The sequence below is a fragment of the Phalacrocorax aristotelis genome, chromosome 1, assembly GCF_949628215.1.
Source record: "Phalacrocorax aristotelis chromosome 1, bGulAri2.1, whole genome shotgun sequence".
In the NCBI taxonomy this organism is placed as follows: Eukaryota; Metazoa; Chordata; class Aves; order Suliformes; family Phalacrocoracidae; genus Phalacrocorax; species Phalacrocorax aristotelis.
The window spans coordinates 157,896,929-157,924,788 of record NC_134276.1 but is presented as its reverse complement, the minus strand read 5'-3'; the positions used below and the strand labels follow the sequence as shown (position 1 = coordinate 157,924,788).

Below are 27,860 nucleotides of genomic sequence, written 5' to 3'. Positions count from 1 at the left end.
ACGAACCATGAAGGATTTTCACCATGCTGAAATGATGCTCTATCCTCTGTTTAGGTTTCTTCATGGAACCCACTGTATTCACAGATGTTGAAGACCATATGTATATTGCCCAGGAAGAGTCCTTCGGTCCCGTGATGGTGATTTCTAAATTTAAAAATGGGTATGTTCTCCTCTGGTTACTGTTAGAAACTTTATTTTCTCATTTTCACCCTCAGCATAGAAATGATAGCACATGGAGTATGATTTTGTTAAATCGTGTAAGGCCAGTCTGAATCCCTAGATCCTCTTCCAGCTAAATTCTGAGAAAATACCCTTTTTAGTACAGGGTATCCTGCTCCATGTTGATATAGAACTAACGCTATCAGCAGTGTGTGAGAGGATAGAATGCAACCGTAAGTGCCAGTTCTTAAATAAGACTTAGTATTCAGTGAAACATTTTTACTGAAATTGAGTGGTAATTGCAACAGCTTGATCCAATTACAAAATGTATATTTTTTTCCAGTGGAATCGCTTATTTTTCTCTGTCACACAAGACCACACAGCACTGTTGTGCTTTGTATAACATTGGCACATTACTGTTGCAAATTAAAATCCTTCCGTATATTTTGGAGGCTGCCAGTTTTAATAGCTTTTATTCCAAATCATAAGAATTATTTTACACCCAGATGAGATTAAAACCCTACATAGAATCTTCTACTATTTCTACCAGGTTTCATTTTCTGCAATTTGATAATGTGATTAAGAATGAGCCACATAGACAACCCTTCACATCTATAAATTATGTATGGTGATAAGGGACAGTATTGAGGTTTTAAAAGTTTTAAATTATTGATTTTTGAAGCTATATGGAGATGACATGCAAATAGAAAATAGCACTCAATATGGTCTGAAAAGTTGTGTCTCAATAGAAGTCTGAATTTCAGCATTTATTCTCCATGAAGTTGTAAAGCAGGCCAATATTTTAGCAAACTTATTCATAATCTGCTGGAAGCTCTGCTTTACAAGTATTTTTGTATTGCTGTAATCCTCAGGTTGTACTGTAGCTGAGCAAAGTCAGTATGCGTACTGCGACTTTGACATTTCTCAGTGTGGATCTTAAGCATTGAAGTAAGTGTGAGGTTACATGCTTTACAGGTTTGAAGCAAGAGCATGAATTTCCATAGACTTGTCAATCTGACACACAGATTAGTCTTTAATAAATTGTCTCTTAAAAAGCTAACTGGAGAATCAAGAACATGGGAAAAGGCGCTTCAGTGACATTGAATGTGGAAGGTTGCTATCACTTGTTTTACTTTACCTAGTTGCAATTAAATAGTTTCTTTCCCCCTGTAGGGATGTCGATGGAGTGCTGCGACGGGCAAATACCACAGAATATGGTTTAGCTTCAGGAGTTTTCACAAAAGACATAAGCAAAGCTCTCTACATCAGTGAAAAGCTAGAAGCTGGAACAGTTTTTATTAACACATATAACAAAACTGATGTGGCAGCACCATTTGGTGGATTTAAACAGTCTGGCTTCGGGAAAGATTTAGGTAAGTTGTTCTCTGCCTCCCTCATTTCATATCTGACAGTCCAAACCAATGAAAAAACAACCCTATCTGTGCACAATGTATCTAGTAAAACACGAGCTATGGATGCATTTCCTGTGTCTCCCACATTCCTCCAACTACAATAATCTAGTTCCTCTCCCATCCCTATAGTACCCCCGCCTCAATACCTCTGGTTCAACCCGTCCTGTAGGTTTGCTAAGTAACGCTACAGCATGCAGAATATTCCTCTCCAACTCCTCTCAGAGCAGTCACATTACAGCTTGTCCAGAGCTGCGTACAGGCTATGAAATGCTGTCAAGCAGCAAAGGTATCGGCCAAAATCTTCTTTCCTTTCCCTCAGAAAGAACACTAATTTAGGTTTTTTCCTCTAAAATTGCAAGAGCATGGGAAACTTTTTTGTTTTGGCCTTAAAATGTCATCAAAATTTGCTGACAGCCACAAAGAAAAATGCCTTAAAAAAATCTTTTCTTATCAAAACCAGTTTTTAAAAAAGCGAGGTCTAGTCTGTCAGAGAAACTTTACAAGTCTGGACAGATGACGCCTTGTGGCGAAGAAAAGTGAAAGAAAAAAAGCTTTAGTGACACAACAAATTTTTGCCTTCAGAATCTCTAGCAAGTATCAGACATTTCCTCAAACCAAAATGAGTAACAGTGTCAGGGGAAAAATATTACCAATGTGTACACAGCTTCTTTACCTAGAAACTTAACATTAGGCAAACCAAAGTTTGTGAATTCAACTCAGCCCCCAGTGGCCACCCAGAGACCGCCGCTGCTTCAGCCCCGCCCAGGTGGCTGCTTGTTAAATTCCAACTCCTTTTGCTTTCTACATGCATCGGGTTTGGCCTCTTCTTGTCAGACCAGTTCTGTAAATCTCAGTGGGAGGGTAAGTTAATAAGTTTGTCATTGTTCCTTAAGGACTCAAATATTGGCTAAAGCATTTTATGTTTCTTCTTAATAATCTAGTTAGTCTCTGACAACATTCTCTCGTTTAGCTGCCATTCTAACTGGTGAATATTGTGCTTGTACAGGTGAAGAAGCTCTTCATGAATATCTTAGAACCAAGGCTATCACTGTGGAATATTAAAGTACAGCCTCACTTGGAAAGTAAACTTTCGGCAGAGCTTGAATCTTAATGACTCCATGAAACACTTAATGCCATGCCCAGGATATGCTGTCTGCAGTGCTACAACTGAGAAAACCCAAACCAAACCACACCACCAGTTCCATGGATAAGTTTCTATAAATCAGGTCAAAATTTTAGTCTCACTGAAAGATAAAAGCATTTGGAAATTGGCCTGAAGTTATTTAAATTACACAGCAGCAGTTGTTAGCACAATACCCTCAAAAAGGCAAGAACATGGTTTGGCTTATTTTTTTAAATACAACTGAAGAATGAGTTCTCACATGCCTACTTCTGATTTGTGTGAACATAATATTCACATCGTCATTTTAAACCTTTAGTCACTGGGCTTCTCTTAAAGTTGAACTAAAATATACTTCTTATGCCATTTTTGTTATAAACCAGTTCAAGTTTTACAGTAGCAACTGAACATTCTGCTCTGGTGATTCTTCAGCAGTACAGAAAACCTTTGTGCCATAAGAAGTAAATCAATGCAAGGAAGTGCACTTACTATGATCTTTGTATAGTACATACAGAGCTCAACATTGGTGTTAAACTATGCATATCAAGCTAAAGTTACTGAAAATATTTTCTATCCTTTTGTTGATATGGAACATGTGATCTGCCTGCAATTTGAAAGGTGGTTACGTTAACAGATTAAAATCACTTTTTGTGTCTGTGCACATGGACCGTTATCACTGTTTTATACAGCATGATCATTACTTTGTATTTCATACTTTTTTAATCTAAGGGAAAATCTCTTGTAAAATGACTGAGTTAAGATGTTGGCTTTCCAACTTTCTTCAGTTTGAAGGAAATTTTCCATGGATTGAGACCTTATCTAACAAAATAAGCCTTATAAGACCACTGGCTCTTCTCCAAAGCTTAATCTGACCTGCGGGCTGCCATTAAAAGTAGCAGTCCCACTTGTTGATTCCCATCCTTCCCCTCGCTAAAGTATTTTGTGGTTTAAGCAGTTAACCCCAGTAAATCATGCCTCTGTTCTATATCTAAGAAGCCGCATTGTTAAAGACCAGAGTCCTTGTTATTTCTTATTACAAATATTACAGAAAGAGATATTAAAACTACAGCTTTAAGTAGGGGATTCAAAATATATTCTAAGTAATTGCAGGTTTCAAGTCATGACATTAAGTTTAATATTTGAGTAAATACAGTATAGAAAATTTTAATGGTGTAGAAAATACAAAGTTCCTTTAAGAAACAACCAATGTCATCCAGGAGCATGATAGATACTTCTGAAACGCAAACCCATGTATGAAGTAAATACAACAGCCAAAATCACTGTATTTGATCAATCTGACGTAAGTACGAATGAGACATACTTTCACTGATGCCGGTTTCACAATTGTTTCAAGGTAACCTAAGTACAGGCCAGCTGAAATTTCGTCTTTTTATTCTTCTGTTAGTGACAGTTGTTAACGAAGTGGAGAGGACAAAAATGCGTCAGGGCAAGTGGGAGCTGAAAAGCGTAGCTTAAAGCAGTTGTAACACCACAGAGGCAGACTTGACCTTAAACAGGGGAGTCAAACTCAACCTCAAGTACTGAGGGTGGCTGCAGTATGGCCACAAACATTCCAGGTAAAGAGCTAGTAACCTATCAATACTGATATGGAGCTCAGTGCGAGCACTGAGGGCAAGTAATCCTTTGCTGAAATCTCTATCGAGTCGTAGCTGCCCGTACCCACGCTAGCTCATCTTGAAATGACCTCAGCCACCCTTTTAGTGTTCAACAGTTATTGTCATTAATGCAATGTAGACATACCTCTCATGTACTTTAAGATAATGTTTAATAATGAAGACACTGTACATAACACTTCACAGGACATGGAATATAAAAAAACTAAGCTTTTTTCCCTAGTTCTTTCCTGCCCTTGACGCAAAAACTTCTTCTAGCACACTACAAAAGTAATTTTCAGCAAAGCAAGAGAACAAGAATTTTAACTTAAGTAGTTCAAAGTGCCCCCAAGTCTAGCTGCTTTCTTAGTCTAACCTACTATGAAGTTCATTTTCATGTTGTTTGATGAATAAAACGGTACTTAATTCTTCAGGAATCCAGCCTGCCTCAGTCATGAGTGGATCCTGAATTCTCCACCATGTAAACTATGTCATTTCACATGATCCTGAAGGATGCTACATTAGGAAACAAGGTAGTTTTAAGGGCCAAGTCTTCAAAGTAAGAAAACACAATTTGGGTTTTTTGCCTTTTTTTTTTTTTTTTTTTTTAAGTAAAATAAAATGGATTTACTCATTCACTTTGCTGTCCAAAATTTCTATTTTGCCCTTTTCTCCCTTCTGTTTAGGAAACTTAATGTTGTCTATTGTAACTTCATCAGTTATACAGTCATCTTCGGATTCTGAGCCATCTTCTGAAGTTAGTAGCTCTTCGTCTGTATCAGAATCGCTCAGTTCAACTACAGCCACATTCTGGAAAAAAACACCTTAGTTAACACATTATACATTTCTATACTACTTCTATCATTTGAGTAAAACAAAGCAAACACATGAAACAGCCTACTACCATAGTAAAACCACAACCATAATTAGAAAGACTTTTGGGTTCTCCTTGGATTATGACAAATATCATTCCTAGATATTTAAATTATAATTTCTACTGCCCTATAGCAAATATAAGGCCATTTTTACATCATTATCAAATAGTGAAATGAGTCAATAGCTGAACTCGGATAGTCTTAGATATTTAAGATGACGAGCAGAAGGCATCATAACTAATTTTCAATAAAGAATTCAAATGAAACCATTTAGTCTATAAGGGGTCATGACATATACAAACGTGTGTGTATATATTTATTAATATAGTTCATATCTTATAACCTATTAGTGTTCATGGCACTACAACTACTGCAAAATAGCAAGTAGTTTAAACCACCAGGATAGGTTTTTTAAGTAAAAGTGATTATGTATTTCCATATGCAGAGCCATGACTTTTGAGGTCTGTTTTTCTCTCTGAAAATATATGTCTTAAACTGATAGTCCTCACCTCAAAAATTTCCTGTATGCAGCAAAGCAAAATACAGGAATCTGAAGTGCAAATACATATCTTCACTGATTTGCAAATAGCATTAAGCTACTAATCACTAGGTGTCCTGGCTTGTTTGTTATAAAGCCAAGAAACTTGTCAGTCACTGCCACATGAAAAATCTTTCAAAAATCCTGTCCAAGTTACCCTTTTCACTTCAGCATAACAAACCAATTTTCATGAGCCACTTTGTTTTCCCACTATTTATTTGGAATTCTTCAGCATGTACCGGCACTGGACAACCTACTGTATGTAGGCTGGATACAATCTACAAGAACTCTGAATCCAGCCAGTGGCCAACAAATTGTTCTGACAGCTCACACACCAAACCCCAGGCTGCCTTATTCCTGCCTTTTATCTTGTGGCTCTGCAGGCCAGAAGGCCCTTGTCTGGGACGTGCACGTATCTGATCACCTTTGTATTAAAGTTTTCTTACATGAGCAGGTGGCTGCAGCGCTTCAGTTAAAAACAAAAAGAAAATATTGATGAGAATTTAAATAAATAAGCAAATAGAGCCATAAAGGATCACAACACCACTAATAACTTTTCTAAACCCAACACCTGTAGCCAGTCCTAAAAATACCTGCAAAGCACAGCTGAAAGCCAGTTATCACTCTTACACTAAAGCCTTGTTGTGCTTTACTATGACTTACATTGTCCAGTTTCTAAACCAAATTACCCATGAGACATTTAAAATACAATTTGTGACTTACTTTTGATTCAGGGTTGCTGATTCAAAAGTATGTCTTATTCTGGCCTTAAACGACTTCATCCCCAGTCATTAAATTCTGCAAGTATGAAAACCAAAGCAGTAAATTTTAACCAAATAAGCCTTTTTATTACATCCGTGTTTTGAATTTGCAAATCACGGGCTAAAACAACACAGACTTAGCCTCGTCTATCAAATTAGCTGATTCTAAGATCAGAGGATTATTTTAATCGTATCTAAATTTACTTTATAAAATAAAAAATATAGCAAGTGTTTACCATTTCTATAACTTTTTCCGTTGCACTCTCTAGATTTTCAATATCAAACTGATGAGCTGGTGCTGTTACCATTTTTCTTCTTAGCTCATCATTTGCATGGGCCATCTGCGGTAAAAAGCTCTGTACTCGGTCCAAAACTGAAAAAGGAACAATTATCACATGTATATATACACATAGATGGACATTAGTTTATACATTTATACCTCAGAAATCTGAGCATTTAAACAGATTCCTTTTCAGCTGTAATTTCCAGCTGTCTACCATATTTAAGATGTTTTAATAGGAAGATTTATTACAGTATTGAATTTCTCAAGACATAAAGAGCAAAGAGATATCGAATCTATTGGTCAGCGTGTGGCGCAGGAAGAAATAACTTCAACAATTCCGTTTCGACTCTGAAAACAAAATGTGACTACTTGACAGAAAACTTGCTTGTAAATGCCAGGGTTTTAAACACCTATTGAGTTCCATCTTGGGAAGCCTCCACATCAGTATTATCTCCAATGCAAATATAATTATGTCCTCCTTTCTTCCTTACTAAAGGATAGACTGAAGGTCTCAAAGATGGACAAATTAGCTGTAGCACAGATGCCACGGTTGTCATGCTACACTAAAGAAAGTTCAACATAATTATCAAAAGGGGCTCTAAAATGAAGGTGGCGGGAGAGAGATGGATGCCCTCTGTTGAAGTATAAAGCACTTATCCTCTACAGAAATATCCCTCTAAGCTCCATGGGACTTCCCAGCAATTTTAAGATAATCAGTGTCATGAGGAGAATCACACCCATTTCCCTTCCGTGGAAGAAGGGAGTATCTTTACCTCCCTCCAGAGTTTCTCCAAATAATCTTTGCTCCACACATGCAGATGAGCCAATCGCTAGTTTTCATTTTCCGTGAAGTAAGAGGTACTATTCTGAGTGAGCTCCACGAAGTCTAATAGGTATAATCTACCTTTGAAACACTGCCATCTTTGTAGAGACTTTCACCCAACAAAGACTTTGATATAACGAAAGTTTTTTTCTATTACTTTTTAGATCCCAGCTCAATCGCAAAATAAAAATTTAATAATTTGCCAGGAGTCCATTTTGAATTAAATGCTTTTATACACCAAATATTTTATAAGGAGAAATGACTTCTGAAAAGAGATAAGAAGCCCAGTCCAGCAAAAAAGCAGCAACTCTATACTGGAAAAGAACAATCTGAGACTAAAGAACTCTGATGTATTTTCATGAGGAGAAAAACTCCAGAAGATACCCTAAGTTCAAAGAATAACAGTGTTTACATCCTCTTACACACACAGTTACACTGAAGAGAACATTCACAATCTATATGTAGCTTTGACTAAGAAAGAACACAGCTGAATTAAAGAAAAAACTTTTCTTAAAGCATTCAAATTAATCTGCCATGAATGGAAGGTTATATGATCCGCCTTAATAATATTGCCGGCACATTCATTATAAATAAAGCTCTGAAAGTCATCTATGTACCTTATATCAATTTGAAAGTAGCCGACTAAACTAAGACAAAAGGTACAACCTGGCGAATTCACTGTATGCAGACAGCGTGAGTATTTCTGCAAGGAGAGCTAAGTCCCTAAAACTTAGAGCTGTAACGCCAGGCATCGCAAAATCCAGCTTTGCAGAAGCAACAGTTACACGAGTAACCTGTGGGATGTGCAACTGCAACAGAGGACCCAGCACCAGTAGAAACAGAAGACAAGAGCTTCTGCCTTTACTAAAGCAAGGAAAGCAGCAAAGCAAAAGTTACATCAAACCTGTTACCTACTACTTGACACCGTTCCAATAACAAAGTCCTACTTACGGTTACTCCTTGGCACCCTAACCGTCTGTAAAGTTGTGGCCTTCTTGCTGCTACATTTTGAACTAATCAACAAAGTTTCTTCCAGCCCTGGAAACAAAAAAGTACTCAAATGTTTACCTGTGCCAACCACAAATGTCACACTTTTAACAGCAAGGTTTCCTTCTTGCTGCTACTTTTCCACCTTTTTACAACAAGACTAAAAATGAGGATTCAACTGCCTCAGACTCCAGGAATTCCACTCTGCCTTCCTGCAAATACTGTTTCTTGATGTCTGTTTGGGGTGGTCATCTCAGCACTTCTGTACATAGTAGGCAGTGAATGTCTAGAACTTGCTACTGTAAGAGGCTGTGAAAGCAAGGTGGATCAGCAGGTTCAGCATGCAGTTAGACAAATTTAGGGCAGCTGGGTTGTAATCAGTTACTAAAAGGCCTGAGCAGGAACGTACTCCCTAGCACTCGTACAATTGCAGATACTGGGCAATTACAAGAATGGGAAGCACAGAGTGCTTAAACTAACAAGTTCTCTATAATTATAATCTAATATTGCAGTCGTTGGAAGAAAGAATACTGGGCTACATGTACAACCGGTCTGACCCAGCAGGTCACTTCTTACAGGCTCCCTCTGTGTTTAAAGTCTTTTATCAACGATTTATTTAGCAACAGATATAAACTCACAGAGACACTTCCTGCAATAACGCACAGCAAAACAAGAAGGTAACAGCAAACACGTGCTAGTTATGCCGACTTAAGTCCCACACCCCACGCACGTGCCGGTGCGGTGCCGACCAACGCTGGCCGGCCGCGCACGGCCGCGCGAAAGGCCTGAAGCAGCATCGTAAAATCTAAAGGATGCGGGGAAACGCCATTAATTAGGCAAGTTAATTCTTATGACCACCAGCACAGCCATCAGCCCTTTACCACTAACTAAACCAAAGCTTTCATTTTAACACTTTTTATTCATAGAAAAAGGCAGCTCTTCAAAACCCGCGCGGTGTAACAAGGAGCTGCGCACCAGCAGCCGGGGGGGCCGGCGGGCGGGGCCGGGGACTCGCCGCGGGCCGGGCCGACACCCTGCTCCCCGGCTCGCTTTTCCCGCCACCCACCCACCCACTTACTCTCCCTCCCGGCCCGGGAGGCGGCCGGGCCGAGCCCCTGAGCACTGGGCCCCGCAGCCCGACAGAAAGGTGGGCGGGCGGGCGGAAGGCCCAGCTCAGCTTGGAGAGCGGCGCCGGGGGCCGCTCTACCGCGGGGCTCCAGCCACCGACCCCTCCGCCCCGCGGGTCCGCTCACCTCCCCGGCGCCCCAGTGCCAACAGCTCCCGCGAGGCGGCCGGGCCCGCCGCGCCACCGGCCGCCGCCATGCGCCAGCCAACCGGAAGGGGCTGAGGGCCGAGCGCCCGCCGCTGCAGCGGCGCCCCCTGGAGGGCGGGAGGGCCGCAGCCGCCACCGGGCCGGTAGCGGCACGAAGGCGGGCGCTGGCCTGACCCCGCGGTGAGGCACGCGGCGGGGGGGGCGGGGGGGGGCAGTAACCCACCGTGCAAAGAGAAAAAGTATTTTAAACTCTTTTTAGAGACGGTTTGGCGTGAAAAGTCCATCCCTTCCCTTGGAGGAGAAACGAGAGGACGAAACGAAGCCACCAGCAGGTGACGTTACTTCAACGCCTGCCAGCAGCGGCTCTGCTTCAAAAACTTTCCCGTTTTTATTGTCAGTATTTGACAAATGTACCCAAAATTAAATGTCGGACCCTGAAGGAATTTTAATTATCCTTCTGAAAAGAAACTCACACAACCGTCACGTTCGGTCGACATTCATCAACCTGTTACTCAGGATTTGTTGTACGGTTTCCATCCCTGTCTGTTTATAACCCAGACAATGTGAAAACTGTAAAAAGTGAACTGAACGGTTCATAAGGACGAGATGGGAAGCCCAAGCCAAAAATGATAAAAAGTAGTAATCAGGTAAGCGGTGTTTATATGCTCTCATTGCAAAGAAAAAAAAAAAGAACCCAAACCCACCCACACCCCGGTATCTCAGAATTAACAAGGGAGGAAGAAGAAACCTTCTGCAAGGCCTCGTGCAGGAGGCTGCACTGTTGTTTTTGTTACAGACTGGCTGAAGCAAGCGTCCTCCACCACTTTCCTTCCCAGCCTAGCTCTGAATTCACTGTCTGGCTTGCACCTTTCTGCTCAACTGTGCTCCAGAATTTTGGTTTCCCAGAAAAATCCTATTTCTAGCTTTGATGACGGAAAAATCTCGAGGACTGAGTTTTTTGCCCCAGGCCACAAAAAACATGAGTCTTTCTGCAGTTGCAAAGAGCCCAAAATAACAGTGAATGAACCTCAAATAACATACTTCATCATCCATGGGTATTACACGATTTTAGTGGAGGGAGGGGCATAATACTGTCAAGGAACCTGTAATAGGAAATGATTGCCCAAGATCACCAGACAAGCAATTAGAAAAGCCAGAAATAGCACCCTCAGGTGCTACTCCCAAAGCTCAGGTTTATAGCCTAACCTGTTGGCAACAGAGGCAGATGTGATCATTATCTGATTTGCAAGGTGGCCCAACTATGTATCCACCCTGTGTGACATGTGAGTATGCACAAGGCATGGATATATGAGGTTGCTGCTAGGGTAGGGGCATAACAGCATCCATAGCCCAAATTCCCAATAAATTTGGGCTTGAGACAGCATTCACCACTGAATTAACAGCTTCGAGGTTTGGGCTGCTTCATTCGTTTAATGCAGTATGGACTCAGAGTTCAAGATGATGCCATGTATTTCACTGTTGTAGTGCAGGTTGTTTTGGCCCCAGGCCTGCAAACACATTCTCCTGTGCTTAATTTCCTGCTTTACCACACGTACCCACAGCAGCTAGCTCCAGTTTGGGGCAGACGACTGGTGACCTGCCAATGCTGTCTTTTGTTCTGTCTGTGGGAGGGAAAAGGTGCTGTAGGCTTTGCTGCTGTCCCATCGTTGAATTATGGTTCTCTTTTCTTCCTCTTCCTTCCCTTTCACCTTCCATTTAAGGCATCCTCACTCCTTCGAAGTATCAAGCAACAATCGAGGAATAATACTAGTAATGATGATAACTGCACAAATTTAGCTAGCTTGACTATTTTAACATGTTAATATAAAGTATGTCTCAAAACAAGAGTTTTGAAGATTGATTAACAGGGCCCAGCAAGGCCTTGACTCTGTAGTTTGGCACAGGCAGATGATTTCAAGCGAGTTACTCACAGACTTCTGCATAAGCACTCGCGGTGCGCAGACTAGCTGGGCAAGCAGAAGAATGTTCCAACTGATGCAAATACTTAAAAAAAATGTATTTCTGAGGAAGCTATTTTTAGCCAAGCTGCAGGAAAGAACAAAAACGCCCTAGTAGCTGACATTCTGAAGCCAGCCCGAAACGCGGACTCTTGTGCTAAGTCGCCACGGAAGTTTCTACCAGTGGGAGCAAAGGCACGGCCGGCCCGGGGAGAGCCCCAGCCGCTCGCCCCCCTTCCCGGCCCTTTGTCCTCCCGGGCTGCGGAGCATCGGCCGGGTCGCTGCGGAAGGAGCGGAGCGGGGCGGGGGCCCAGCTTCGCCCCCCGCCGCTACCAAGCATGGGGCTGCCCGAGGGGACCGAAAGCGGGAAGGGGGGGAGCCGGCGGGTACCCCCTCGGCGGCGGGGTGTCAGGCGGCGGCGGCTCGCCCGGGGGAAACCGGGGCCGGGCTGTGAGGGATGGCCTCGTCTCGTCCACTCTTCCCCTCAGCGGTGCGAGGCGGCGGTTGGCGGCGGCTCGCGGCCCTGGAGCTCGGCCCCGCCCGCCCGCCACCGGGTCGGAGCGGCCGGTGGCGGCGGCTGCTGCGCATCACGGGCCACATCATCGCGGGGGCTGCCCGCCCGCCGCTTCCGCGCCTGCTCAGTGGCGGCGGCGCTCACCTAGTCTGGAGCTGTCACCGCCGCCGGGCTGGTGCCTCCCCGCCCGCCGCAGCGATGGAGCGGGACCCCGGGCCGTCGGCGGCATCGCCCTCGCCCAGGTGAGGGAAGGCGCGGCCCGAGGGGGCGGCGGCGGCGGGGGGGGTGGGGAGAGGGGGTCGGCAGCGAGGGGAGAGGGGCCGGGGCGGGCCGGTGACCTGCCGCCCCGGGGTGGAGGAGGCGGCGGGCGGGAAAGTTTCCTGAGGAGTGGCGGAGCTGCACCCCCCGGCAGCCACTCGCCTGCCCCGCACCGAGCGCCCGCGGGTGGCCGAGGGCTGCGGGGCGGCCCGCCGTCCCTCCTCCCACTCGCGGCCCCAGCCGCTCCCCCCACCCACGGCGGGGCTCCCCGCACCCCAGCACTGTCGCCCGTCCCCGCCGCCCCCCCTCCGCGCCCCTCCTCCCAGCCGCATCCCGCAGTCCCCCCTGGGCGTCCTGCGCCCGCCCCACGGGTGCCCAAGGGCGTGCGTGAGGCCGCCCTGCGTTCCTCAAAGCCCCGCGGCGATTTTCATCATGTGCGCCTAATTACGCGCTGCTCCAGGTAGCCTGGACAATGCGCCTTTTCTTTGGTTTCCTCTGTGCGTGCACAAGGTATGCCCAACATTTCCCGCGGCCCTTATTGCCTGGCGCCCTGTACATCCGTACGTGCTTGCATTTCTGTTCCCACCTATAAAAACATACCAGAATCTGCCACCACAGATGCAGCTGCTAGGCAAGCATGGGACCTGTACCTGAACAGCTCACATACTGACTTCAATTATCATCTGGTTTTTTGTTTACAAGTGTTGTAATTAACGTGTGGTGGCACATTTGTGCTGTTTCCATACTTTTCTGCCAAAACATAGGAGCCTGTGGTGATTTACTCTACTTTCTACTCTGTCATTAATTGTCAATTAAGTTCAGGTTGTAGCTGTGTCTTTTTAATTTAAGTGAATATTATAATTGCCTCACCCCTCTGTCCAGGATGCAGTTGTGTGTCCTCTTCACTCTCATTTGGTCCTAGATTATAGGCAACACTACATTAGCCAGGCTGTGATAAATGGAGCATGTAAAATTAAAGAATTGTTTAGTCTTAGTGTCAAGAACAAAACATAAATACCTAAAAAAAGTCTGCTCATGTATCTTTTTCAGGTGGAGTCCTAGCAGGCTTTAGTAGACATCCCAAGTCAGTCTCACTTTACCAGTTCAGTAATGCTGGTAAAAAGATGAGAGCAGGTGGGAAGACCTGTTTTGGCAGCATTCCCTACATGTACTGCTGTAAAGAGGTTGTGAAACTGGAACCATAAATACTACAGTATGACTGCTAAACACTTCAGAAGGAAAAACAACAGTGTATCATTTTCTTTTAAAATACTTAGGATCCTATCCACAAAAAAAAAACAAACACCACAATGTCAAGCCTGTATCCGAGTGCCTGAGTTAGTAACAATTCACCCCTCTTTGGTGATGACAGTAGAAACCTGTAATCAGGATCCCAAATAGTACAGGTTGGACTCATGCTGCCAAATACATACTAGTTACTTCATCTCTAGGACTGCATTATCTCTTATACTTCAAGCTTTCCCACCTGCTTTCGATGGGCTGGATGTGATTTGCCTGGTATTTCTCATGCTGGTATCCCATTTGGGTGATTTTACAACCTGACCACATTTCACAGCCTTGCTACTTTGTTTCTGGCTCTGTTTTGGTCTCTTCTAATTTAGTTGCCTTAAAAGTACAGAGGCCAAGCAAAACTTTTTCCGACAGCTGCTTTTCTCTTCCTTGGGACTGAAATCAAAAGCTGCCATGCTCAGGAAGTGGAGTGCAGCAGTCTCAAACTTGTCTGAAAATGGAGCATGAGGCTGGCAGCTCTTTCAGTGTCATATTCAAGAAGACATCTGGATGTTCTTTAGTGTGTTTTTTTCCTCTCATTATTTTTTGTTTCTTTTGCTATTGATTTAACCTACGATTGCCATACAATAAACACCATGTTAAACAGTTTACTGTATAATATTTAAGAAATGGTATGTCATGTCCATATATCTGCTTTGCATGCAACATTTTTAAATTTTCAATATGTTTTCCAGTCTTTAATACCAAACACTAAGTTTCCGGTTTAGATAATCTTAGGCCAGCGCACCACCTTGGGTTCCAGATTCTACAACATGGTTAATGATAATACAGCCTGTTTGTTTACTCTCTATATGTGCTGAGGTGATACGATGTAGCTTTCACTTTCTGCTGATATGTTTGCTAGGGTACAATGATGAAAGTGAATAAATGAGTAGCCACAGCTGTGACGAGGATGTCAGTGCGATACTTGTGTGTACGCAGGACACGATAGTGGATAACAGGCTGTGCAGATCCCTGTATCACCTATGTAAATGTTATTCAGAACTTTAAAATATCCCCCAAAACCTCACATTGTAAACTTCACAGAATTTCAGAATTGTTGAGGTTGGAAGGGATCTCTGGAAATGGTCTAGTCAGCCACCTCTGCTCAGCGCAGGGTCAGGTAGAGCAGGTTGCTTGGGGCCACGTCCAATCGGGTTTCGAGTATCGCCAAGGATGGAGAGTCCATAACCTTTTTGGACCAGTGTTCAACCACCCTCACGTTAAAACAAAGCCTTTTCTTTTGTTTAAATGGAATTTCCTGTGTTTCAGTTTGTGCCCACTACCTTTCATCATTTCACTGAAAAGAGTCTGGCTTCATCTTTGAAGCCAGAAAAGAATCCAGCTTCATTTTTGCTTATTATAGCAAAGTATTAAACCTCAGTGTTTCGTTAATGTTTCATATTACTTTCCTGAATATCCCTCTCTGAGGCTCACTCTTGTACTGAGAGGTGTTTCTCAGGCAGGCATGTTTAAGCTATTGTGTTTCATTGTAGAGTACTTGGAAGTGCAATGTAGGGGTTATTCTTGCTTTAAAAGATTACCTGTAAAAAATGTTTGCAGCTTTTAGGAAAAATGGGTTTCAACTATGGTGTGATTGGATTTAGATCATGTGAAAGCCCTCAGTACTATTTAGATAAGCGTCATATTTGGTTTTGTTAGCTAAACTCTGAAATAAATTAATTTTCCTAGACTTAGACTTTGATAAATATTTGTTTCAGCCTGTCATAATGTTGACTCTATAAAAGTTTCCTACTCAGTGATTTACCACTCTTCGCCCTTCCCCCTTTTTTTGAAGGTACTTAAAAAAGCATGGTGCTTTAATTACTAATTGTTTTCATGTGTTAAATAAATCATCAGCAGTCTAATCACTAAATGATCAGATTTAGCTGTAGAATCCAGTCCCTTAATCCTGCTAGTGCTGGATGTTCTTCAGACCTTAGGAAAGTATAGAAGAAGCATATCCTGGCCATTCTCCTGAGAACTGAACCATGAGTGTTCCTGAAGCAATGTTGGCAATTCGGTTGGTAATAATGAAGAGCATTCTTGCTGCCTCTTCCTGAATAGTTGCATTTTCCTTGTCATCTTCATCTTCCTCAGATGAATCAAGACCAATCAAGCCAATCAAAGGTGAAGGATGAGAAAATGTGATAATGATCAGGTGTTCAGTTTCATAGCTGAAGCGTCTGAGATATTTCTAAAGCAGTATCCATTTCCAAAAGTCAGCATCTCTTCCATCTTATGGTCCTGTCAGTTTTCCACATCATCTGCTTCTGCCTGTCTGTTTTCCACATTGTATATACTGCCTCTGTGTGTATTCTTTAAACTGCTCTCTGCATCAATTGTAATCATTCTTATGGGGGAAACTGGTTGTTATTGGTTGGATTGCTGTGTGTCTCACCTTCCAGGAACATGTCTGCAGCAAACAGCAGGGCTATGGCTGTATTTCCTATTTGTGTATCTTTGCAGGATTATTTGTTTATGATTGTGTATGTTTGCAGGACTGAGAGAGGTGAATAATACACAGTAATTATGTGCTATAAAATGTATGAAGGAAAGGAATAAACTATTAAAAGCAGGCACTTAGGAAACAATAAAGAAGTGGAAATCATTATAGTCATTGTCTGGGCATAGTTCATTATTTTGCTTGTAGGAACAAAGACAAAGTGTCCTTTCATTTCAGGTATAACATGCCAGGTAGGATAAATTTGAGGCTGCTTCCTGGCTTCTCAAAGGATCTTTGTCTCTCTCTTTCCTTTAGTACCTCACCTTTTTCTGTAACCTCCTGATTATATGGCAAGAAACCAGATTCACTTATCTCCTCTTCCTACAGAAACTGGGGTATGGGATTTTTGAGTTTTTTTACTTCCTTTTCCACATATGAGTTACCTGAGTAGAGCTGGCTTCTTTAGCTGACTATATCTTTTCTAGACAACACAATAAAATTGGCATTGTTCTTGTCAGTGATTGAGCTTCTTAGGGAGCTCTTGTCGCTGAGATCATACTGTCCCTTAGATGATTTGCTGGATGTTGTAGGTGCAAAACCCTCCCCTTTCCTCCCCCCCCCCAAAGTACAGCAATATTAGCATCCCATAACTCAGGATAAAATTCTTGCATCATTGCATCAGTTGACATTTGGAAAATTATCTTTGTTGGAACAGGTTTTTAGAAATGAATAGTTACATTCAGAAGGCTTCATAGCTATCTTGTCTCTGTATGCTCTGAGGAAGTAATTACTCTTCACTGTATAGTGTATTTTTCAGTTTGTCTTCTTAAATTCCCATTTTCCAGCATTTATCATTAGCTCACTTTTTGTCATTCCAAGTCTTTTTGGTAGGAAAAACATAAATTACTGTCATCCAAACTGCTTTGTATTATTTCAACTGGTAGCCGTCCATGCCCACCTCTTCCTTCCTTTGTAATTTGCTAGTTAAAAAAATTAATTTTCTGTTCCTCCTTTTTCCTTTTAAGTGCATTTCTGTCTGTTAACACTTTCTCATATTAAATGAAACCACAATCTTCCCAAAAGATTTGTTTCTTGAAAAAAAACCCAACACAAACACACAGAACTTAAAAGGAAAAAAATCCATATGTTAGAAAAATATTGATAATTAACCCAGATATTTTTGGCCAGAGTTCCAGACCAATGAATAACTTCTGTGAGTCACTGGTCTAGCACTCCGGTGATGTGACTGGAGGACGTATTGGAGAAACCACAATGAGAGCCAGACTCTGACTTGTTAAAGCTATTGGGAAGTTTTCTCAATGTATTTATTTCCCTGTGAATAAAATAAAATCCTTCATTTGTTTCTCCTCCACCTTTCCTCAAAAAAATTACCACCACCCCCAAAAAAACCCATTGGGGTTGCTGTGGGTCTGAGTACATGTCTTTCATCACAGACACGTTTACATCTTAAATCTCCATCCCATTTTTGAATCCTATCATAAAGTTTCTCTAATCTAGATGCTTCTTGTGACCCACTGAAACTCAGCCGGCTAAAGTGACCCAAAGCTTTTCCCTCTGCAAACTTCAGAAGTATGCCAGTTCCCATCGTCATATATCAGTTGGCAACCTTCAGCACCCTAGGCTATACCCTTCCTGAAATTTTAATTTTCCTCAACTTCCATGAACGTCCCTTCTCTTGTATTGCTCTTAATCCTTCTATAAAGATCTTCGCTGTTGTCATAGAAATTGATAACAGTTATTTTGCTAGTTTAACAATACATCTGCTTCTGCTTGTCTTATGTACCTTTTCTTTTACTTTCATAATGCCACTTTTGGGCCAGGAAGAAACAAAATTACCTCTCCTTGTTCTGTCTGTCTGTACGCTTAACAAAGCACCGTTTTGGCCTGTGGTTAGAGCTCCTCCAGGATAGCAGCAAAAGTTGTTTTGTTACTCCTAATTAAAGCATGTGGAAAACAGAATTGAGGCCTAGGAGGTTTTATGCGCTTATGCTAAAAGGCTCAACATAGTACAATCCCCATACAGAGCGGCAAAAGATATTGCAGGAATCTTGGTTACTTAAATTCCTCTGTTGGTCTTGTGGAAAAAAGAATGCATTTTCTTGCAAAGCTTGACTTCTTTCTAAATCAAGCTATAAACTCCATTGTAATTTTTTAAATACTTATTTCTTGGTCAGAGCTCCCTTGGATAAAGTCATTGACAGAGGGAAAACCTTAATGTTGTGTCTGAGTTGTCTCTTTACTCACAAAAACAAAATAAGTAATTCTGTGATGAGCAGGACTTTGGAAGTGGACTTGCTGTGGCTATATATGAATCAGTTTTTCTAACTGATGTTTGAAGATGCCTTACAGCAAGGGCACAAATTTTGATCTTTTATAAGGCTGTTAGTTACGAAAAGGTTTGACGTCTTTACTCTCTGACAAATCTGTCTGAAATCGCTCCAGAAATATTGGATGTCTTAAAAACATTGAAATGAGGGAGGGGAAGTACAGAAATCATAACATAAATGATATGATCTTAGGAATCTCATTTTCATAGGAAAAATAGATCAAAAAAATCTCTAACCCTAAACTATTTTATTTCTTGCAGCCTGTAAAAATATGTTTTCCCAGCTTTGCATAGATACAGTGTCTTCAACTTGTGGAATTTTGTTATCCCACATGGTTCTGGTGTGCTCTGCCTGACCTTTGTTTCTTTGTTTATGCTAATCATTTACCGGTATTCATGGAGTCTAGTAATAAATACCAAAGTCAACAAAGCTTCAAGTCAAATGAAAACTGTAATTCTTTCAGTAAATTACTGTAACTATTATTACCACATGAAAACTGAAGAAGAGAAAGGTAAAGTGGCTTCTGATGGAGGAAACAATTCAAATGACGTAAGGCTGCCAACATATATTTGTTGAATTTTCTACCATATGGAAACTTCAAAGTAGAAATAAATGCATGTTAAATCACAGTAAACATAAAATATATATTGTTTTCATGATTTGCAGAAAGAAAAACAAACCAGCCACAGCAAGTGTTAATATTGATCAAATAATTACATTTTAGTGGTTACTAGACATCAGAATAACCTGTCTTTCAGGAAATATCTGCAACCTACACCTCATGCAAAATGAAATGAAAATCAGATTTTTAATATCTTTATTTTAATTATCCTAACTCCTAACATTTCTTCTAATTTTAATTAAATTTTAATATGCCACATTTATGAATATAGTACTGCAGGTTTATTTTTAAATTAGACTAATTTAAACTATTTCAGACTAACTGGTCTGAATTTCATTACTGTCTCTTTTCCTTGATGTAGTATTTTATGAAAATGTCCAGTTTTATTATGTATATAGTAGTTCTTTAACATAATTTGTATGCTTGCTTCAGAGAAAATTCAGTTACTGTGATTTTAAGTTAACATGCTTTTGAATTGTACATATCAATGTCAGTTTGTCATCTTTTTATGGGGATGGAGGGAAGGACTGTCAACACGTAAGGCATTTGCCACCCAGAGTATTGCTTTGGGCTTACCACCTCTGGTAGCGTTTTGAAAGTTAGGGTTTTTTTTTTCCCCTTATTTTTCCATGCTTCTTGCTGTTAGCATAGAGTGGGAGGAAAAACAGTGGCCCCACAGTGCATTGTGTGGGTTCCATTTGTCCATACCCTTGCACCTTGCAGGAGTATGCTTCTCTGGAGACCTACTGCTTTCAAGGCCACTGGAAGTCTAGGGCTACAGACAGTATCTGCCTGAAGACTTTGACTTCCTGGGCTTTAAAAAGGCAAAAGCTAGGCCCTCACCAATTCACTTACTGTCCCCATTGCTGTCTCTTTCTTTCCCTGGAAAGTACACCGGTTTGTGAAAGTTCCTTATCCACCAACTTTCCCTTTTTACCTTCTAATGTCTTTCAGTTTAGGCAGTTGAATGTTGGAGGAGTTTGGCATTTCTACAAATACTTGCTTTGGAAAGATATTGGGTGATTTAAACCAGTATCTTGTGTCTTCTGTTGAGTTAAAATATTTTAAAGCTTGAATATGTACTTTTTACTTTTTTGCAGATCCAGTCCTGCTTATGGAATTGTTGAAGATCTGAGATCAATGAAAAAACAATTTCACATGCAAAAAAGGATCATTTTGGTGTATATATTTTAAAATCTTCAAGTGTGGCACTTGATGACTCATCTACAAGATTTCTTCACTGACGTCTGAAGAACAAAGTGCTTTTCAACCTGTACCTCTGTAGCACTATGACTAACTGGAAAGGCAGATCTACCATCTCCAAAACAAATAGCAAAGTTCATGACAGAGGTTTTGTAAACTGGACCATAAATCTTAATACAATTCAGTCTGATAAATTTTTGAGACTGCTTTTGAGTATGGTTCCTGTTGTTTACCAAATAAACCAGAATGAAAGACACAAAAAACTGAACGGTGTCTGGCAAGATGGATTACAAGAGGCAGGACACAATTTTAATGTTAGGTCTGAACAACACCCAGAGTACCATCACTTCTCGGAACCAAGTTTTCATGGTAGTAATGGACACAGCCCATCTAGCTGTAGCCCTAAATATGATGATTTTACCAGTTATAATTACTGTGATGGAATGGACACATCAGAAACAGATGCCATGTTGCAGGAAGACAACCTATCTAGTGACAGTAATGAAGATATCATTGTGGAAGGGAGCAGAAAACAACCCAAAGAATCTAGTAGTATTATGGCATTACAGATACTTGTACCTTTTTTGCTAGCAGGATTTGGAACAGTTTCTGCTGGCATGGTTTTGGATATCGTACAGGTTAGTATTTGGTTCGGAATTTTTTTTTTAGCAGGTAGTCTGTGGGGTTGATAATTTTCATGCGTGGTATTGTAGATGTTTACAGTATTGAGGAATAATTAGGTCTGAGTCTGGTTCTGCTGCTATGAACTCCTTTTCCCCAAACCTCATCTTAAACAGTTGCAATGTTTCATTTTGAGTCATTTGAGTCTTGGTAGGTGTTGTCACTTAGCCACAGTGATCTGGTGAATAAAACTGTTACCCTCTGCTTTAACTAAAGATAGAATATAGTAATGAGGCAGAATTCTGTTGAAACTAGTAAACGTGTAAGTAAAGTGGAAGCTGTAATTAATCATGATGCTGCAACACAGGAGTTTAAAAAGTTTAGAAGAATTTATTGCATTATCTCACCTCCTTGTGTGCCTCGAGTATATGCAGTTTCTGAAATACTGTGTAGGTTTGGTCCATGATAATGCATATGGTATATGAAAATGTACGTTATGTTCATATGTTATATGAAATTCTTGTGAAGTGATTGAAAGCTTTTTTGAATATTCAGGTGTATGTATGTGACTTTATTGTATAATATTAGGTATACTGAACACTCAGAATTACAAACATGAGTGGTGTGAACAGGGCTGCAAAGTCATGTCCACCTTGAAATATAATTGCAGTATGCCCAGAGAAGCCAGATTATCTTAGTTTGTAGTTACAGATTTAACTGATGCTAGTTATTCAGGGTTAAGATAAAGTAGAACTTTCTCTGAATTTTAAGTTTTCAGTTTAATAACATTTTAAAAACCTGTTCTGGAGTATTATATAACTAAGACCCTACTGATATGGAACATTTTTAGGACTGGTTTCTAGCTTAACGCAGCTTTAGGTTTCAGCAGTATTTCAATGGAGTTAAAAGTAACAGTTGCATATGAAATAATTCTTTGTGCAGTGATATTTGAAGAAAACTCTGGAGAAAGTAACAGTTAAGAAAGATCTATTGGACTAGCCTGTTTTCTTGCCTTCTCTTTGTATTTTGAAGGCTATATTTACTTTTTATTTCCTACGTAATTTCTGTTTTTTAGAAACCAGAAATGTCTTATAAATGTAAACCTTGTGGATTCTCTCTTCCTGTATGAGTAGATTCACAAAAATTATTTAAAAATATTAAATAACCACAGTATTCAAACTGAAAGACAGTAGAGAAATTAATTTGATTTTTCTTTTGTTTTGTTTTGTTTCATTCAGCTTTAGAGTTTTCTTTAGCTACACTTAAAGAGTTTACAAGGTTAATTTAAAGAGGAGTAAGAGGGGACCATCTTTGTCACTAAAATCTTGAGTAAAGGAAGCTTAGATTTCAATCAATTGCAATGAAAAGACACTTTTATAGATCAGGAAAAGGGAAAATAAAAATTGACATGCAAACTTTACTGCTTCCTTGCACTGTTTTACGTTCGTCTTGCGCTTTGCTCATTTACATCTGACCAATTTAATCTTTGTACAGATGCATTGTTTGTATTGTTAATATATAATTTACTTCATGAAACAGCCTAATGATCAGCCAAAAGACGCATTAATGCCTACTGCCACTACTGGGTTCCAACCCAATGTTTCACCTTGCCTTCCCTCCCATAAGGGGGACAGCTGTGTAGCTGTTTTTTGAGCTGGATTGAGATATATAATGATTTTTCCTTCTATATTACTTTTAATCTTTATTGCTTTCCCAGTCCAACTCACCATGTGTGAGAGACATGTGACATAAATCGCTAGTGTCAGTACTATATTTCTTTACCTTTTTTAAAACTAAGCATTAAATTGTGATGTCAGCAGGGTATTGAAATATGACGTGTTTTGAAAATGAAGATTTGAGGACAACAAAGCATTCTAAGCATTTTATTTTTTTTTTACAAACCATTTCATGGCTATTCTTTCCCAGTAGTAAATACGTAGGTAACTTCACATATAGGCAATTCTCAGATCTTGTTTATATTTAAGAATTGAGGAATTTCAAAAATTAAATTAATAATTTAGGTAATTGTAAATCCCTGAATTCAAAGACAATTTACAGTTTTGTTATTTTAGTTTAGGTAAAGTTGATGATTACAAATGAAATACATGGAATGACAGACGTATAAAGTAGCAGAGCATTTCTGTGCTGAGAACTCAACACACACAAAAAATTATGAGAGAGTTTGTCTTTGCTTTATAAAATCTGGGGTTCAGAAAACTGTACTCTTCTATATTTCACACTTTGAAGTAAAAGAATTATGAGAAGCTTTTTTTACTTACAGGCTCTGTCCATTTGACAGCTAATTCCTTGCTGGTTTTATTTGAAGTTTCTACACAGCTGGAAGGGAAAAGATGAAAATATTGTAAATTAAGAGCAGAATTCAAGAGCAGTCATAGCACCTGGTACTATTTTAAAGTCATTAAAAAAAACCCCTTCAAATTAATGACATATTTTTTTAACTAGGTTTGTTTCAAGGCCAAGTTTTGTATCTCTTACTTTTGGTATTCTTGTCTTTGAAGTAGTAATATGCAGTCATAAATCTATTTTATCTAGATAGATAACAGTTATAGCTTTAGACTTTTAGGTCTAATATAAAAATATTTTTTTTTTTAGAGGCCTTAATTGTGAGTTAGAGAAATTTTTGAATACTTTGCAGATGGTCTAAAGAGAATTTTTCAGTTGAATTTTTCCACTATATCCTTTAAATAGCACTGGGATGTGTTCAAGAATGTCACTGAAGTTTTTATCTTGGTTCCTGCACTTCTTGGTCTCAAAGGAAATTTGGAGATGACCTTGGCATCCCGGCTGTCAACCGCTGTGAGTAACTCTCTCTTCCCCTTCCCTCTTCAGATACATGTTGTAAATATTTCAAAATTAAACCAAATCTTTGGAACACAAGTGTTTTATGTTTCTGGCTTAATCTGGCTGTTACGGGGGCTCTTTAAATCTGTTATTAAGTTGGCAAAGTTAAAAAGGCAACCCTCTTCTAATCTCCACATGTCAAAATTTTACTTCTTTGGTCTCTTCTGCATCATCATGTAGAACAGATAAAGTAGATTTTTGAGCTTTACATGTGTATCTGTAAGGTTGATAGACCTCTTCGGCTTTGATGGGGCTTGAATAGGCTAGCAAAATGCATACATTTGTGTGGCACCAAAATGAAGCATTGCTTCTATTGCCTCACTAGACCTTTGTTGATCAAAATGTAAGAAACTCTTTTGTATCTTTCTGGCTAAATAATTTTATTCGTTTTTGTTGTGTTGTCATGGTGAGGTTTCTTGGGTGTGCTTATTTTTTTGTCTGTGTCAACACTGTAACACAGCATAAATATGTTTTCTCTGTTTCTTCTTATGTATTTGTCATAGTTCTTTTACATTTCAGGAGATGTTCCATCCCTTCATTTTTTTTAGCCTAAGCAAGCCAGATTACCTTACCATATATCTTTTCTCTGTGTGTGGATAACTATTGTAAACACAATCTTCTAATAACGTGCCTGAACTATTTCTGGATGACACTGCCCTATGCAGTGTTTCTCCTTTGTGACATAATTTTTATGTTCTCCAGAAGGTCCCCTCTGTCTGTCTTTTCCTGTTTGAATGAAGCTTTCTAGAAAATGTTTGGTCAAAACTCCAGATGAGACCTCAGTAGGGCTTTGTAGAATAACACTTCCTTGTTTCTTTCAAAAATTGCGCTTGAAACTTTCGAAGTTTATATGTGCTTATTTTCTTAGCAGTGTCAGATTTAGATCTTACAGTCACTTTGTGATCAATGACTGTGTTCCCATATTTCTCCTTTTGTGTTATATCCAGCTGTCACTCCCATCTTCTGGCAGAAATATTATTAGTCCATAAGTGCATGACCTTGCATTTCTACTATTGAATTTAATCTGGTTTTGTTGCTGTAATCCTCAAGGTCACCCAGTTTTTGTATGATATTACAATGCTTTATATTGACAAGGTCTCCCAGCTTTCTGTCAGTAATAACTTTCATTGCCACATTATATTGAGTTATTGCCCAAATGCACACCATGATGGATGTAGCCTTAGCAGCCCTATGAAGGGCTGCTTGTGTCATGCCCATTATAGAAATTGATTACTTTTGCCCCATATCCATTCTTTCTTACATAAGAATTTACATGTTTTGTTGTATCTTTGTCAATGGCAGCCTTAGCTACTCAGTCTTGTTTTCTCATAGAATCGTTAAGGTTGGAAAAGACCTGTAGGATCATCAAGTCCAATCATCAGCCCAACACTACCATGTCTCCTAAACAATGACTTTAAGTGCCATGTCTACATGTCTTTTAAATACCTCCAGGGATGGCGACTCTACCACCTCTCTGGGCAGCCTGTTCTGATATCTGACCACTCTTTCAGTAAAGAAATTTTTCCTAATATCCAGTCTAAACCTCCCCTCATGCAGCTTGAAGCTGTTTCCTCTCGTTCTATCACTAGTGACCTGGGAGAAGAGACCAACACCCACCTCACTACAGCCTCCTTTCAGGTAGTTGTAGAGAGCGATAAGGTCTCCCCTCAGCCTCCTCTTCTCCACACTAAACAAACCCAGTTCCCTCAACCTCTCCTCAGAAGTCTTGCTCTCTAGACCCTTCAGCAACTTCGTTGCCCTTCTCTGGGCATGCTCCAGCACCTCAATGCCCCTCTTGTAGTGAGGGGCCCAAAACTGAACACAGTATTTGAGGTGTGGCCTCACCAGTGCTGAGTACAGGGGCATGATCACTTCCCTACTAACAGTGGTGACACTATTCTTGATACAAGCCAGGATGCTGTTGGCCTTCTTGGCCCCTGGGCACACTGCTGGCACATGTTCAGCCAGCTAGCAGATTATATTTAGCTTGTATATGGGAAAACCCAGAAAAAAATGGCTTTTATCTTGCAGAGAACATTCCAACTTTCTCTTATATGTCTTTTTTCATGCTCAACATCAGCTGCAATGTGCACAGCTCTGCGAGCTGGTGGGTAGCCAGCTGCATCCCCCAGAGTGCTACTGCAAAGGCAAACAAATACATAAGAGCTCGGTAATGTGCTTTTTTTTTTTTAAATTGTTAGTTTAAAAAGCAAAAACAAAACAAAAAACTGTGGAAATCTGTTACATGTTACATGTAACTTCTTACAGGTGACAGCCTGGGCTTTGTTGCCAGATACGAATTTAAACTCCAGGGCAGCTGCCTTGATTGCTCTGCTTCCCCAAGGTTTTAAAAACAGGTTCTGTGCCATATTGCATCGTTCCTTACTGGAGAGTTTAATCAAAAAGCTTACTACTGGACCTGTAATTTACATTCTCTCAGACCACTGTGAAAGAGGTTATTCTGACTTTTGTACTCTTCACATTGATTTCATTCACCCCCTACTCTCTTTAACCATCCAGTCTTTGGTCCTGTCACCCTCATCCTAGGTGAAAACTGAAGGAGTATACTAATTCAGGTCATATCTAAACAGTTATTTGGAGGCAGCTTTATGGTTAATCTTCCTTTCTCTGCCCTAAATTTGCACTAGCTGGCTCCCCACCAGCTACTGTCTTTATAGTAAATGCAAGACTGTGCCATTGTGAATAGCTTCACCTTTGAGGAGGAAATTTCTAACACGAGTTCAGCATTGGAGCTAATTCGTACTCCTCTTGCTCCCTTAGCTTATAACTTCATCTGAATTTGTAGACATGTCTATGCTCCACATATCTTTACTCCACTGTAATTATTTAGTCAGCCAAAAAGTAATGTCTTGTTAGCAAGTTTCTGTTATCCATAATATATCTGGTTTCAAGTTTTGCCTGATCACTTTCATTCATCTTGTTGCCCAAATTCCTACTTTAGCTGCTTGTTACTGGTCACTCACAATTTCCCATCCTCTTTATAAAAAGTCATTTCACTAAATCTGTCTCAAGACCATGCTTTTAATCTACCTCAGGGCATAGCTTGTACTTCTCTTTGATGTTAGTGTTAATGTAAATCATTCTCCCTCCTCCCGCTGCTGAGCTGGTGTAACTGTGTGCGGTGTACTTAAGTCAACTGCCCATTCAAGCACAATATTTATATTGTGTGGTTTGTATTTCTCAAATTTGTTTTGTCGTTTGAGTCACTCTCATTGTCTTGGTTCACACTGTACCTTTTCTCCTTATTCCTTTTTCTTATTTTTTAAGAGGAAGTAAAAAAAGCCCAAAGCAACAACAAAATACCACTTATCCCTGTAAACTTACACAGACTCTTGTTTTGACTGTGTCTCATAGGGTTACGCATTAGCAATTTGACTTTACAAACTTTTTCTTTAGGTCCATCTATTCCACAGTAACACATTAAACTTGTTCTTACTTTATGGAAATCTGCAGGTGAAAGGAGTCATCCTGCTCTTTTACTCCCTTCCAAACCCTAAGAGCATTTGTACGTGGTTACATGGTCACATGTGGTGGATCAGGTCATTTTGTAGATGACCCTTTTTTGCTCTCTGAAAAAAAAAATCCTTTTCGACCAAACAAGCAAGCAAATTCATGTTGCCATGAAATCACTCATGGAGTTGGTAGATGTAGTTCAAGAACGTAAATGTGAACGTGTAGCTGATAGTGGGGGAGAAAAGAACTATGCCATTTGGCAGCAGCTCACTTTTTGGCCGGATTAAGCATTTTGCAAGATTTCTGTTTTAACAGGGATTTTTGGATACTTTTCAAAGGAGAAAAAGAGTGAAGGTCTCCATAGCCTGCCATTTCATTCATTTGGCATATATATTTAAGAAGGATATAGAGGAGATTCTT

General features: G+C 40.3%; 3 protein-coding genes across 3 annotated transcripts in view; 2 read left to right on the top strand and 1 right to left on the bottom strand.

Annotated features, from left to right (window-relative positions):
- ALDH1L2 (aldehyde dehydrogenase 1 family member L2) overlaps positions 1 to 3,352 on the top strand; it is a 35,578-nt gene extending 32,226 nt beyond the window's left edge. The window contains exons 21-23 of the mRNA XM_075075372.1: positions 55 to 160; positions 1,333 to 1,532; positions 2,578 to 3,352. Coding sequence (XP_074931473.1) covers positions 55 to 160; positions 1,333 to 1,532; positions 2,578 to 2,633 — 362 coding nt within the window. The 3' untranslated portion in view covers positions 2,634 to 3,352. The remainder of the gene's footprint in view (positions 1 to 54; positions 161 to 1,332; positions 1,533 to 2,577) is intronic.
- A 1,103-nt stretch (positions 3,353 to 4,455) lies between these two features.
- On the bottom strand, positions 4,456 to 9,941 carry NOPCHAP1 (NOP protein chaperone 1). Its single transcript, XM_075075384.1, has 4 exons — positions 9,825 to 9,941; positions 8,536 to 8,622; positions 6,715 to 6,851; positions 4,456 to 5,114 (listed from the first exon to the last, which is right to left on the bottom strand). The coding sequence occupies exons 1-4, from the start codon at positions 9,892 to 9,894 to the stop codon at positions 4,932 to 4,934; spliced, it is 477 nt and encodes a 158-aa protein (XP_074931485.1). The 5' UTR covers positions 9,895 to 9,941; the 3' UTR covers positions 4,456 to 4,931.
- A 2,501-nt stretch (positions 9,942 to 12,442) lies between these two features.
- Positions 12,443 to 27,860, top strand: part of SLC41A2 (solute carrier family 41 member 2) — a 55,147-nt gene continuing 39,729 nt past the window's right edge. Inside the window, exons 1-3 of the mRNA XM_075075357.1 lie at positions 12,443 to 12,558; positions 20,381 to 21,121; positions 23,814 to 23,921. Coding sequence (XP_074931458.1) covers positions 20,570 to 21,121; positions 23,814 to 23,921 — 660 coding nt within the window. The 5' untranslated portion in view covers positions 12,443 to 12,558; positions 20,381 to 20,569. The remainder of the gene's footprint in view (positions 12,559 to 20,380; positions 21,122 to 23,813; positions 23,922 to 27,860) is intronic.

Bases quoted from the DNA above. Each gene is read 5' to 3' on its own strand.
- NOPCHAP1 (XM_075075384.1), bottom strand. From the start codon at position 9,894: ATGGCGGCGGCCGGTGGCGCGGCGGGCCCGGCCGCCTCGCGGGAGCTG. The intron at 8,623-9,824 runs GTGAGCGGACCC...TTTTGTTTCCAG, and splicing joins GGCACTGGGGCGCCGGGGAG to GGCTGGAAGAAACTTTGTTG. The intron at 5,115-6,714 runs GTAAACACTTGC...GTTTTTTTCCAG, and splicing joins CGGAAAAAGTTATAGAAATG to AATGTGGCTGTAGTTGAACT.